Here is a 12916-nt window from a genome sequence, read left to right on the forward strand (position 1 = left end):
ATTTATTCTGAATAGGATTACACAAAGCAAGAGGAGTTTAATTTATAATGAAATGTTGATAAATCGATAGCCAAAGCATGACTCAACTCTCCTGTTAATGCTCATGATATTTGTGGTGTGCTATTGAATACAAAACATCAAACTAGGGCACCATGAGCTTACATCGATTATATTGTAGCTCAGGTAAAGTTCAGCATGAAAAATGTTATTTGCAAGCTTTATTCACCATCTTAAGATTTTAGATGTATTTAAAAATGCATTTCATCAACACCTCCACTGTTTTAGGGAGCAGGACTGAAAGGAGTTGAAGTGTTGAAGCTTTAACAGCTGAATGCTGACTGTGCATTATGTTTTTGCTGATTTTAATATTTTGCAGGGTTTGAACACAAATAAATACAGAGCTACCTTTTCAAATCTAAGAACGAAGATAAATGCCTGTATCAAAAAACACCAAGTAGGAAACAAGACGCTGGAATTTAAGGTATGTGTATTTACACTATGGGTCAAAAGTTTTAGAACAAGTCAATAACCTGAAATGGTACAAAGGACTACCAAACCTGCCAGAAGTGCATGTGAAAAGTTTAGGTTACCAAAAACTGAAAAATAATGTACATTTCAAAGTTATACAAAAAGGCCTTCATCAGGGAAGAAGCAATGGGTAAAAACCTACAGCTGTTCTACAGCATTGGGAAATGAAGCCTTGAAGGTTTATACTAACTCTTCCTATAGGTGTCCCAACATTTGTTAATTCCTTACCAACCCTCTGTCTGTGTAAAAGCAGTGTTGGAACAGTCTGTGTTACTACACACTCATAAGCAACATAAGGACAGTATTGTACTGCAGGAAGGAGTATATTGGTCTCATTATGGCAAGAGAAAGGCAATTAACAAGGAAGACATTAGACCATTATAACTCTTAAAAGTCCTTCCTTGAGCGAAATTGCAAAGAAAGCCAGGGAATAAAGTTTCCTGCACCATTAAAATGGACTTTAAAAAAATGGAAACTGGAGGAAACAATGACAGGAAGACATCCGGCAGACCCAAAGCCACAATAGAATCAGAAGGCAAGTTTCTGAGAGCCGAGGCTTGCATGATGGGCAGCTCACAGGACAACAGCCTCAAGCACAGCTTAACACTGTTGGAGTTACCATGTCTCAGTTTCAGCTGTGAAGAGAAGGCCTCAAGCTGTAGGTTTGACTGGTTGCCATGGAGCACTGCCAGTGCTCTACTGAAGACTAGAAGAAGGTCTGATGGACTGATGAATCAAAATCTTTGGATCATCATGCAGGGTTTTTGTACGCTGTCGTGCAACATATTTAAGGGATCTTCTGCACCAGTGTTGGGAAGAACTTTCCTCATAATATTTGATTTCCATTGCAGAAAAAGTGTGTTCAGCTGTTATATTTATAACAATATAAAAATATTTATTACGCATTTGTTATATTTGAAAGTGTTAATTTCACCAAAGTAGTAGTAATGTTTTGTCAAGAATGTGATTTCTTTCTCAGCACTGGCGTGCGGTGTTTGATCTTCGTTTGCCAAAAGTGTGGCAAAAAGACTGGGAGGAAATTCTAAAGAGGCAATTCAGAGAACATATACAAAAGGCAAGTTTTATTTTAATATAAAGGGCAGACATGTTCCTGCCTTCATGGCTTTAGTTCCACCAAACTAGAATTACAAATTGACAAGAAAGCATAAAAATAAATGTATCATAAAATTCCAGTTACCTAACATCAGATTATTTTGCAAACAAAATAATCTGAATACAAAATTTACTATACTGTTGGTGTAATTTTTGCAATGGACAAAATCGTTTTTAGTTTAGCAAGCTGATTGATTTTTTTTTTTAATTGTATTTTATTAAATGTTTTCCACATAGTCTAATTCTCTATATTATTTATGTACAATCCCTTATCTGTTTTATCTTTATGTTCATGATTTATATATCTGTATTACTGTTTATATACATTTTAAACTTTCTATATTAATTAATTAATTTATTTACACAGAAAAAGATAATTGAGCAAGTGAAATACTGCTGCACTTATACTGATGTTTGTCCAGCAATGGAGGAGTGCATGCTAACTTGTGCTCAAGATGCAATTAGCAGAGAGGTCATTGAGGTAAGGTTAATACATTTCTATTGATCCTAGGGTCTACAGACACTTACATGATACTATTAGCACTGACAATTAATATTGAATTGTCAGACCCTAAAAAGAACCAAGTGTTGCTAGTATAGTCGGAACATGTGAGTGTTCTTCGCTCAGTGAGCATGTTCTCAATACACCTTCAAATTGAGAATGATTGGTATCCTTCATTACCATAAGCAAAAAGAAACAATAAGAGCATATTGCTTAATTTGTCATTTTTATCATTACATATTTTTCCATAGCTGCAAAAATGTTATGCAGTTATTTCTGCAAAACACTGCTTTTAAAATGATCTGTCTGGATGAGTGTCTATATCTATATATCTATATATATATTTATTATATATATGGCAGTGCAGATTGATTGAGAAAAAAAGTTGTCTACTTGCAAAGCAGACTTACAGTTTGGATACATCAGCTCTATCTTTTAAGTGCATTAACATCAGCCCCAGAAGCAACACGCTTCAATAAAATATCAGACACCCAGTGCCCTGTGTAATGAGTAAAAACACTGCAGCTAAACGTGACTCATTCAAATCTGCAGTTTACCATCAGCCCTTATAATTTATGTGTTTATTCCTTTTTACAATGTTTAGAGCAATCACAGAGGATACCAGTCTACTTGGGTGAGACTTCAGTAGTCAAACAATACAATACAAGTCTATAACAAATTATAATTGTTATTATGAATTGTCTTGTGATATGTTCTTAACAAATACAATTCGATTTGGTCAAAATAGAGGGATCTCCTAAACATAATATCAAAGTCTACTAAACATGGACTACTGCCCTTCCTTATCGAAAGCAAGCTGCGTGACCTAGAGTGGAGCCACAAGGACTTTCTTTACCTCCTGTATGATGAACAGCTGAGAGATGTTTTTCGTACAGTGGGTAAGATTTTATTTTCCTTTCTTTTTGTTGAGGTGTTTCTGTCATTTTTATTTTGGTATGTCTAGTTGAGGCTTAATTCATGACTAACAGTGACACAATATGGGAATGTGGAGTCAGTAACAGTACAGAGAGAATTTCAATATTTTTGACACCATAGCAAAAACAGACATTCAGCAGACACTCGTTCATTAAAATATTTGTGAAACATACTCAACAATAAATAGAACTACAACATATCTCCCACTTTCCCCCTGGTAAAGTTGAAATTAATATGAAACTATCACCAGTATTGGCAGACAGGTTCACCTGTAACTGAAGCTGAGCACAAAATGCCAGATGTGTACCAGGTGAGGCAGGAAGTTGGCCATTTACTGATGGAAATTTATAGTATAGTGAAAAGGTGACAACATCTGTGTGCATGCATATGAGAAAGTATCCTGGTGTTCAAACATCAGCTTTTCAGTGCAAAAGCACTGAAGCAGCAAGGCCAGTTCATTTAGTTCAAGACTTAGTCTGCACTTGCAAAGATTGTTAAATATTTATTCAGTACTAAATTCTGGACTTTTGCACATCTCAGCAGAGCAAAAGGGCATGGAAAATATCTGTATGGCACATCACCCAACAAAACAACTAATACAGAAAGCTCACAGTCTAATGGACCAACTGATCAAGGAAATGATTACCAAGTCAATATCATGCAGACTACTGAAAGGGATCATTGAAAGGAAGAAACATGCCAACCGTTACTTATTAGGTAAGTTTTAAAGTTTTTATGTGCTTAGATTCTGCCTAGATATGTGTACTACTCCTCATTATGTCATTAGTGTATACAAAATATATAGAGCTTATTCCTTAATAGTGTACAGAGCAACCCCTCATGTTCTAAGATTTATATCAGTTATTTAATGATGGCAATTCCAAATAATTTAAGTTGTTTGCAAAAATACATCTGTGCACTTGATTTTTATAATTAGTTTGAGTTGTGTGAGGTAAGTGTTCATCCATGTTTAGCCTGGAAAGGACAGAAGATGAAGGCCCATCCTAGAGGGCGAGTATTGGTGTGGCCATCACAAAGTCCTGACCTTAATTCAATTTGTAGAAAATGTAGGCATCCAGGTACTCTGTATCTTGACATAAATAGTAGCTGAGCACCCTAAAAGTGCCATTTCACCCTGTTATGCTTACCTTAATCAAGGACCTCTTTAAAAGAATTGGCATGAACCTCACCAAGCCGTTAGAACAGAGTGCACAAAGGCATCACAAGGGCTAGGGGATTACACAGCACAACACATAGAAACAGTGCCACTCCACATCAAAATTCTAAATGTATATATTCCTGTAAAACTGCTCTATGAAAATATCCATCCAGCAAAATATAGAACCTGATATAATACCTGCTTCTTCTATTTATATGGATTCCTCTAAATTTGGGCATACTTGTATATAGATAGAGCCAAAAATAGGCTCATGGAGGGTTCCGGTTTGTGCAGAAGAGGAACTTGGTGATATAGAATTCGACCTCTTTCCAGATGGCAGGAGGGTGAAGAGTGTGTGTGAGGGGTGTGTGGGGTGTGTAAGAGTGTGTGTGAAGTTTGTGTGGGGTGTGTAAGAGTGTGTGTGAGGGGTGTGTGGGGTGTGTAAGAGTGTGTGTGAAGTTTGTGTGTGGTGTGTTAGAGTGTGTGTGAGGGGTGTGTGGGGTGTGTAAGAGTGTGTGTGAAGTTTGTGTGGGGTGTGTAAGAGTGTGTGTGAGGGGTGTGTGGGGTGTGTTAGAGTGTGTGTGAGGGGTGTGTGGGGTGTGTTAGAGTGTGTGTGAAGGGTGTGTGGGGTGTGTAAGAGTGTGTGTGAGGGGTGTGTAAGAGTGTGTGTGAGGGGTGTGTGGGGTGTGTAAGAGTGTGTGTGTGAGGGGTGTGTGGGGTGTGTAAGAGTGTGTGTGAGGGGTGTGTAAGAGTGGGTGTGTGGGGTGTGTAAGAGTGTGTGTGAGGGGTGTGTAAGAGTGTGTGTGAGGGGTGTGTGGGGTGTGTAAGAGTGTGTGTGAGGGGTGTGTAAGAGTGTGTGTGAGGGGTGTGTGGGGTGTGTAAGAGTGTGTGTGAGGGGTGTGTGGGGTGTGTAAGAGTGTGTGTGAGGGGTGTGTAAGAGTGTGTGTGAGGGGTGTGTGGGGTGTGTAAGAGTGTGTGTGAGGGGTGTGTAAGAGTGTGTGTGAGGGGTGTGTGGGGTGTGTAAGAGTGTGTGTGAGGGGTGTGTAAGAGTGTGTGTGAGGGGTGTGTGGGGTGTGTAAGAGTGTGTGTGAGGGGTGTGTAAGAGTGTGTGTGAGGGGTGTGTGGGGTGTGTAAGAGTGTGTGTGAGGGGTGTGTAAGAGTGTGTGTGAGGGGTGTGTAAGAGTGTGTGTGAGGGGTGTGTGGGGTGTGTAAGAGTGTGTGTGAGGGGTGTGTGGGGTGTGTAAGAGTGTGTGTGAGGGGTGTGTGAAGGGTGTGTAAGAGTGTGTGTGAGGGGTGTGTGGGGTGTGTAAGAGTGTGTGTGAGGGGTGTGTGGGGTGTGTAAGAGTGTGTGTGAGGGGTGTGTAAGAGTGTGTGTGAGGGGTGTGTGGGGTGTGTAAGAGTGTGTGTGAGGGGTGTGTGGGGTGTGTAAGAGTGTGTGTGAGGGGTGTGTAAGAGTGTGTGTGAGGGGTGTGTAAGAGTGTGTGTGAGGGGTGTGTGGGGTGTGTAAGAGTGTGTGTGAGGGGTGTGTGGGGTGTGTAAGAGTGTGTGTGAGGGGTGTGTGAAGGGTGTGTAAGAGTGTGTGTGAGGGGTGTGTGGGGTGTGTAAGAGTGTGTGTGAGGGGTGTGTAAGAGTGTGTGTGAGGGGTGTGTGGGGTGTGTAAGAGTGTGTGTGAGGGGTGTGTGAAGGGTGTGTAAGAGTGTGTGTGAGGGGTGTGTGGGGTGTGTAAGAGTGTGTGTGAGGGGTGTGTAAGAGTGTGTGTGAGGGGTGTGTGGGGTGTGTAAGAGTGTGTGTGAGGGGTGTGTAAGAGTGTGTGTGAGGGGTGTGTGGGGTGTGTAAGAGTGTGTGTGAGGGGTGTGTGGGGTGTGTAAGAGTGTGTGTGAGGGGTGTGTAAGAGTGTGTGTGAGGGGTGTGTGGGGTGTGTAAGAGTGTGTGTGAGGGGTGTGTAAGAGTGTGTGTGAGGGGTGTGTGGGGTGTGTAAGAGTGTGTGTGAGGGGTGTGTAAGAGTGTGTGTGAGGGGTGTGTGGGGTGTGTAAGAGTGTGTGTGAGGGGTGTGTAAGAGTGTGTGTGAGGGGTGTGTGGGGTGTGTAAGAGTGTGTGTGAGGGGTGTGTAAGAGTGTGTGTGAGGGGTGTGTGGGGTGTGTAAGAGTGTGTGTGAGGGGTGTGTAAGAGTGTGTGTGAGGGGTGTGTGGGGTGTGTAAGAGTGTGTGTGTGAGGGGTGTGTAAGAGTGTGTGTGAGGGGTGTGTGGGGTGTGTAAGAGTGTGTGTGAGGGGTGTGTGGGGTGTGTAAGAGTGTGTGTGAGGGGTGTGTAAGAGTGTGTGTGAGGGGTGTGTGGGGTGTGTAAGAGTGTGTGTGAGGGGTGTGTAAGAGTGTGTGTGAGGGGTGTGTGGGGTGTGTAAGAGTGTGTGTGAGGGGTGTGTGGGGTGTGTAAGAGTGTGTGTGAGGGGTGTGTAAGAGTGTGTGTGAGGGGTGTGTGGGGTGTGTAAGAGTGTGTGTGAGGGGTGTGTAAGAGTGTGTGTGAGGGGTGTGTGGGGTGTGTAAGAGTGTGTGTGAGGGGTGTGTGGGGTGTGTAAGAGTGTGTGTGAGGGGTGTGTAAGAGTGTGTGTGAGGGGTGTGTAAGAGTGTGTGTGAGGGGTGTGTGGGGTGTGTAAGAGTGTGTGTGAGGGGTGTGTAAGAGTGTGTGTGAGGGGTGTGTGGGGTGTGTAAGAGTGTGTGTGAGGGGTGTGTAAGAGTGTGTGTGAGGGGTGTGTGGGGTGTGTAAGAGTGTGTGTGAGGGGTGTGTAAGAGTGTGTGTGAGGGGTGTGTGGGGTGTGTAAGAGTGTGTGTGAGGGGTGTGTAAGAGTGTGTGTGAGGGGTGTGTAAGAGTGTGTGTGAGGGGTGTGTGGGGTGTGTAAGAGTGTGTGTGAGGGGTGTGTGGGGTGTGTAAGAGTGTGTGTGAGGGGTGTGTAAGAGTGTGTGTGAGGGGTGTGTGGGGTGTGTAAGAGTGTGTGTGAGGGGTGTGTGGGGTGTGTAAGAGTGTGTGTGAGGGGTGTGTAAGAGTGTGTGTGAGGGGTGTGTGGGGTGTGTAAGAGTGTGTGTGAGGGGTGTGTAAGAGTGTGTGTGTGGGGTGTGTAAGAGTGTGTGTGAGGGGTGTGTGGGGTGTGTAAGAGTGTGTGTGAGGGGTGTGTGGGGTGTGTAAGAGTGTGTGTGAGGGGTGTGTGGGGTGTGTAAGAGTGTGTGTGAGGGGTGTGTGGGGTGTGTAAGAGTGTGTGTGAGGGGTGTGTGGGGTGTGTAAGAGTGTGTGTGAGGGGTGTGTGGGGTGTGTAAGAGTGTGTGTGAGGGGTGTGTGGGGTGTGTAAGAGTGGGTGTGAGGGGTGTGTGGGGTGTGTAAGAGTGTGTGTGAGGGGTGTGTGGGGTGTGTAAGAGTGTGTGTGAGGGGTGTGTGGGGTGTGTAAGAGTGTGTGTGAGGGGTGTGTGGGGTGTGTAAGAGTGTGTGTGAGGGGTGTGTGGGGTGTGTAAGAGTGTGTGTGAGGGGTGTGTGGGGTGTGTAAGAGTGTGTGTGAGGGGTGTGTGGGGTGTGTAAGTGTGTGTGTGAGGGGTGTGTGGGGTGTGTAAGAGTGTGTGTGAGGGGTGTGTGGGGTCATCCACAATGCTGTTAGCTTTGTGGATGCAGCGTCTGGAGTAAATGTCCATGATAAAGGGAAGAGAGACTCCGATGATCTTCTCAGCTGTCCTCAATATCCTCTTGTGATCTGAGACGGTCCAGTTCCCAAACCAGGCAGTGATGCAGCTGCTCAGGACGCTCTCCATGGTCCCTCTGTAGAACACAGTCAGGATGGGGGAGAGAGATGGGCTTTCCTCAGCCTCCACAGGAAGTAGAGGTGCTGCTGGGCTTTCTTGGTGATGGAGCTGGTATTGAGTGACCAGGTGAAGTTCTCCGCCAGATGAACACCAAGGAATTTGACGATGGAGAATGGTCACTCTGTGCTCTCCTGAAGTCAACAACCATTTCTTTAGTCTCAGACAGATTGCTGGCTCTACACCATGCTGTTAGATGTTGCACCTCCTCTCTGTATGCTGACTCGTCGTTCTTGCTGATGAGACCCACCACGGTCGTGTCATCGGTGAACTTGACGATGTGGTTGGAGCTGTACATTGCTGCACAGTCGTGAGTCAGCAGAGTGAACAGCAGTGGACTGAGCACACAGCCCTGAGGAGCTCCAGTGTTCAGTGTGGTGGTGCTGGAGATACTGTTCCCGATCCGGACTGACTGAAGTCTCCCAGTCAGGAAATCCAGGATCCAGTTGCAGAGAGAGGGGTTCAGGCCCAGGAGACTCAGATTCAGACTCAGCTGCTGAGGGATGATTGTGTGGAATGCTGAACTGAAGTCTATGAACAGCATTCATACATATGTGTCCTTACAGTCCAGGTCTGTGAGGGCAAGATGGAGGGTTGTGGTGATGGCATCATCCGTGGAACAGTTAGGACGATACACAAACTGGAAGGGGTCCAGTGAGGGTGGTAGCTGTGACTTGATGTGCCTCATGACAAGCCTCTCGAAGCATTTCATCACAATTGGTGTGAGTGTGACGGGACGATAGTCATTGAGGCAGGAAACCTTCAGGGACGATGGTCATTGTCTTGAGGCACGTTGGGATGATGGAGCTGCTCAGGGAGATGTTGAAGATGTCAGTGAAGACATCCACTAGCTGTTCTGCACACTCCCTGAGCACTCTGCCAGGAATGTTGTCTGGTCCAGCAGACTTCTCTGGGTTAACTCTGCATAGAGTGTTGATCATGTGACAAATAATTGTTCATTTCCTTAATTTAAAAACATTGTATTGGTTACATTTTATGCAGTAATTCATTTTTCTTTGTTTGGTTTATGTGATAACGTCCCACAGGGTTTTCAGATGAGTGATGTTTGTAATTAGTGTACCTTATTATGTTTATTATTATTGTACCTTTTAACAAAGCTTTCACTGTGCCCTACAGCCAAATGATTTTTAAGAACATTGTCTCTTTTTTTGTGTGTAGGAAAAAACTGGGACACATTTTGGAAGACAATAAAGGAAGCAGAGGCTGATTTTACAAAATTTGAAAGCCAGAAAAACAAAGTAAAGGTACTCAATGACCTTAACCAAGGCATGCCAGGTACAGTGTACAGTTTTTTTTTTTGAACAGTTGTATTTTAATCATCTTACATTTTATTTTTCACTGACAGTCTCATTAATTATATGTTTAAATATTTAAATAACATACATTGATTTTGTTTGGTTTATTACTCCAGTCAACTTATCTTTCATATCTGTTACCTGTACGTTTTGTGGTGAATTTATCATTGTTAAAGACAAAACAGTTTTTTAGCCCTCTGCTTATGGTGAATATAAAAAGTGTACACTACTCTCATAAAAATCTGTGAGGCCAAAAAAATTAAACCAAGATAAATCATGGCAGGCGTGCGGCACGCTGGCTTAGCGGTTAGCACTGTCGCCTCACGCGTCCTGGGTTCGAGTCTTGCTCCCGCTCACTGTGTGTGTGGAGTTTGCATGTTCTCCCTGTGCTTGGTGGGTTTCCCCTGGGTGCTCCGGTTTCAGGCCCATCAACATTTAAAACATATGGCAACCAGGATGTGTCTCTTATCCAGACACCTTTGGATCACAGAGAGAGACTAAAAACTGTTGCACCATTACACCGGCCCATTTAAGGTTCTCCAGAGTGTCAGTGGCATCACCTACACCTGGAATTACCATGTCACAGTCACCTGACTCCATCATTCTATGTCTCCCCCCTCAAACCATTCACAAAGGGTTCTTTGTGGAAGGCATTCCCCTCTCTACTCCCCAGTACTCCTTGACACTGAAAATGATCCTGTCTAATCAGTAAAAGAGATCTCACAGTGCCACAGAAAAGTGGAGAAAAGTGGAGTGACATCAGAATATACCTCTAAAATGTAAAGAAAAAGAAAAAACATACTAGGGAAACGTACAGCAGCATTAAAGGATATTTAGGAATATTTAACAAGTACTAATTATCTCTACAACAGTTCTTCACATCATTTTTGCATACTTTGCAGTTTCACATTAAAGATGAGAAAAGTTCTCACATGATTAAAAGTTATATTAAAATAATAACATAAAAAGAAAAGGGAAATAGCTTGTATGTGTAACATAAAACAGATATTCAAGATAAACATAAATGTTTCTATTACTGTTTTTCAGTTGATGTAAAACAACTTGAGTCAACTTTGTCAATCGAACTGGACAAAGAGGAACGATCGCTGAAAACTATCATGGACATGTTGAACAGCGACGAACCTGGAAGTGACACATATTTTATTAATATTCAGGCATTTGAAAAGATTGATTTTCTGTCTAAAAGCACATATTTCAAAGAACTGTGGCGAGAAACAGCAAAACAAGCCAAGGACACAGAGTTTAAAGATATTCCATTAATTCCACTGGATCAAGTCTATGAGAAAATTTACAAACCAGCCTTTGAAGAATTTCAAAACTCCTACAAGGCCTTGAGGGATCTCTCAATGACTCTACAGGACTTGGAGAATAAACTGGGCAAATACTTAGAGAGCATGTCAAAAGAACTGAACACAATGGCGGATGTGTTCAGTGAAGATAACCGTAAATGGATTCGCAAGACAGAAGAACACACTGAACGATACAAAACTCTTCAGTCTGCAAAAGAAAATGCAGAAGTGATCATTGAACTAAAAAATAACCTTGGGCTGTGTGGAGAGTTTGGTGTCATTGAGAACCTCAAGGTATGCAGAATAGTAAGAATTTCTACTGCTGAAAGCTTCGTTTTTACATGTTTCATAAGTTTACATGCTCAAACCTCACACTCAGGAATATTCTAATGGAAGTACTTTGTGGACATCAGTACAAGAACAGCATGACTTTTTATTTCTGTGAAATGTTTAAGCTACACTGAAACTAACCAACTCTTTGAAAGAGATTTGTTTTTTATTCCCAGTACTAGTTACTGTATAGGACAAGTTAGGAAATTAAATGAATGTCCTAAATAAGAACACTATTTAAAACTGTATAAATAAAACTGGATTCAGTCCAGATAAAAGATAATCTGCAATACTTTTGATTATTGTTGAGCGTGAAGAGATTGAGCTCTTTTCTATCTGTCATGGAACAGCAATGCTTGTAATCATAAATATTTTTTCTGATGTTAGATATTAAGTTGTAGTAACATGTAATTACAGAATATGGACTGCAGTTGCTTGCGTGATCTCACTGAAGATGTGTCCAAAGTTGGAAACAAACTGAAGGAAATTCCGAAGAAAACAACTAGCTTTCTAAGAGAATTTAATAAATGCATCAGACGAGGTTTCATCTCATGGATTAAAGAAATCATAAAAGGTTAGTGGTCAATAACCCTCATTTATAACAGTAATGATTATTTGACTTAAATGGAATAGGGAAGTAATTTTTTTTGACAAGCCTTAAAAGGAATAATGATTGCACATTTTTGGAATCTAGCCATGGGGGTCACAGTCCAGTGACTTTTGTGCCGGTCCCAAGCCCGGTTAAATAGAGAGGGTTGCATCAGGAAGGGCATCCGGCATAAAACATTGCCAAATTTAACCATGTGAATCGTCAGTACTCTAAATTTCATACGGGATCGGTCGAGGCCCGGGTTAACAACGACCGCCATCTGCGCCGTTGACCTACAGGGCGCTGGTGGAAATTGGGCTACTGTTGGTCGAAGAAGTAGAGGAGGGAGGAGAGTGTGCAGACAGAGAGAGAAGAGGAAAGGTAAGAGTGTAGGACTGAGAATAGGAACTCTGAATGTTGGTACTATGACAGGGAAAGGTAGAGAGCTGGCTGATATGATGGAGAGAAGGAAGGTGGATATACTGTGTGTACAGGAGACCAGGTGGAAGGGTAGCAAGGCTCGTAGTATAGGAGCAGGATTCAAGCTGTTTTATTATGGTGTGGATAGTAAGAGAAATGGGGTAGGTGTGGTCCTGAAGGAGGAGTTTATGAGGAGTGTTCTGGAGGTGATGAGAGTGTCAGACAGGGTGATGAGTCTGAAGTTAGAGGTTGAAGGGGTGATGTTGAATGTTGTCCCACAGGTAGGTTGTGAGTTAGAGGAGAAAGAGAGATTCTGGAGTGAATTAGATGAGGTGATAGAGAGTGTTCCCTCGGGTGAGAGAGTGGTGATAGGAGCAGATTTTGGTGAGGGGAACACAGGTGATGAGGAGGTGATGGGCAAGTTTGGAGTTAAGGAAAGGAACCTTGAAGGACAGATGGTAGTGGACTTTGCTAAGAGGATGGACATGGCTGAGGATGGACAGGACTGTAGAGAATAGACAGGAATACAAGGAGTTACAGCACAGAGTGAAGAGGGAGGTGTCTAAGGCCAAGCAGAAGGCGTATGATGAGTTGTACACTAGGTTAGACACTAGAGATGGAGAGAAGGACTTGTACAGGTTAGCTAGGCAGAGGGATCGAGATGGGAAGGATGTGCAGCCAGTTAGAGTTATTAACCCTTAGGAGTCGGCAAACCTGCCGGCGGGAACACTTGCATTTTTTTCTGGTAACCGTGAAAAGAACATAAAATGCTCCCTCATTTTTGATCATACACATAAGTGTAGTACATCATTTGAATCTGTAAAGGGTCTACTTTTATTTATGTACACTCACAATATCCACAAAACATTGTGCTTTTG

At 42.9% G+C, this 12916-nt stretch overlaps 1 protein-coding gene across 1 annotated transcript in view; it reads left to right on the forward strand.

Moving 5' to 3' along the window:
• LOC131343381 (E3 ubiquitin-protein ligase rnf213-alpha-like) overlaps window positions 1-12916 on the forward strand; it is a 96828-nt gene that overhangs the window by 31253 nt on the left and 52659 nt on the right. Inside the window, exons 17-25 of the mRNA XM_058375029.1 lie at window positions 377-481; window positions 1508-1603; window positions 2009-2122; window positions 2748-2777; window positions 2892-3042; window positions 3620-3796; window positions 9253-9369; window positions 10437-10993; window positions 11447-11603. Coding sequence (XP_058231012.1) covers window positions 377-481; window positions 1508-1603; window positions 2009-2122; window positions 2748-2777; window positions 2892-3042; window positions 3620-3796; window positions 9253-9369; window positions 10437-10993; window positions 11447-11603 — 1504 coding nt within the window. The remainder of the gene's footprint in view (window positions 1-376; window positions 482-1507; window positions 1604-2008; window positions 2123-2747; window positions 2778-2891; window positions 3043-3619; window positions 3797-9252; window positions 9370-10436; window positions 10994-11446; window positions 11604-12916) is intronic.

This window comes from Hemibagrus wyckioides, linkage group LG22 (assembly GCF_019097595.1).
Source record: "Hemibagrus wyckioides isolate EC202008001 linkage group LG22, SWU_Hwy_1.0, whole genome shotgun sequence".
NCBI classification, from domain to species: Eukaryota; Metazoa; Chordata; class Actinopteri; order Siluriformes; family Bagridae; genus Hemibagrus; species Hemibagrus wyckioides.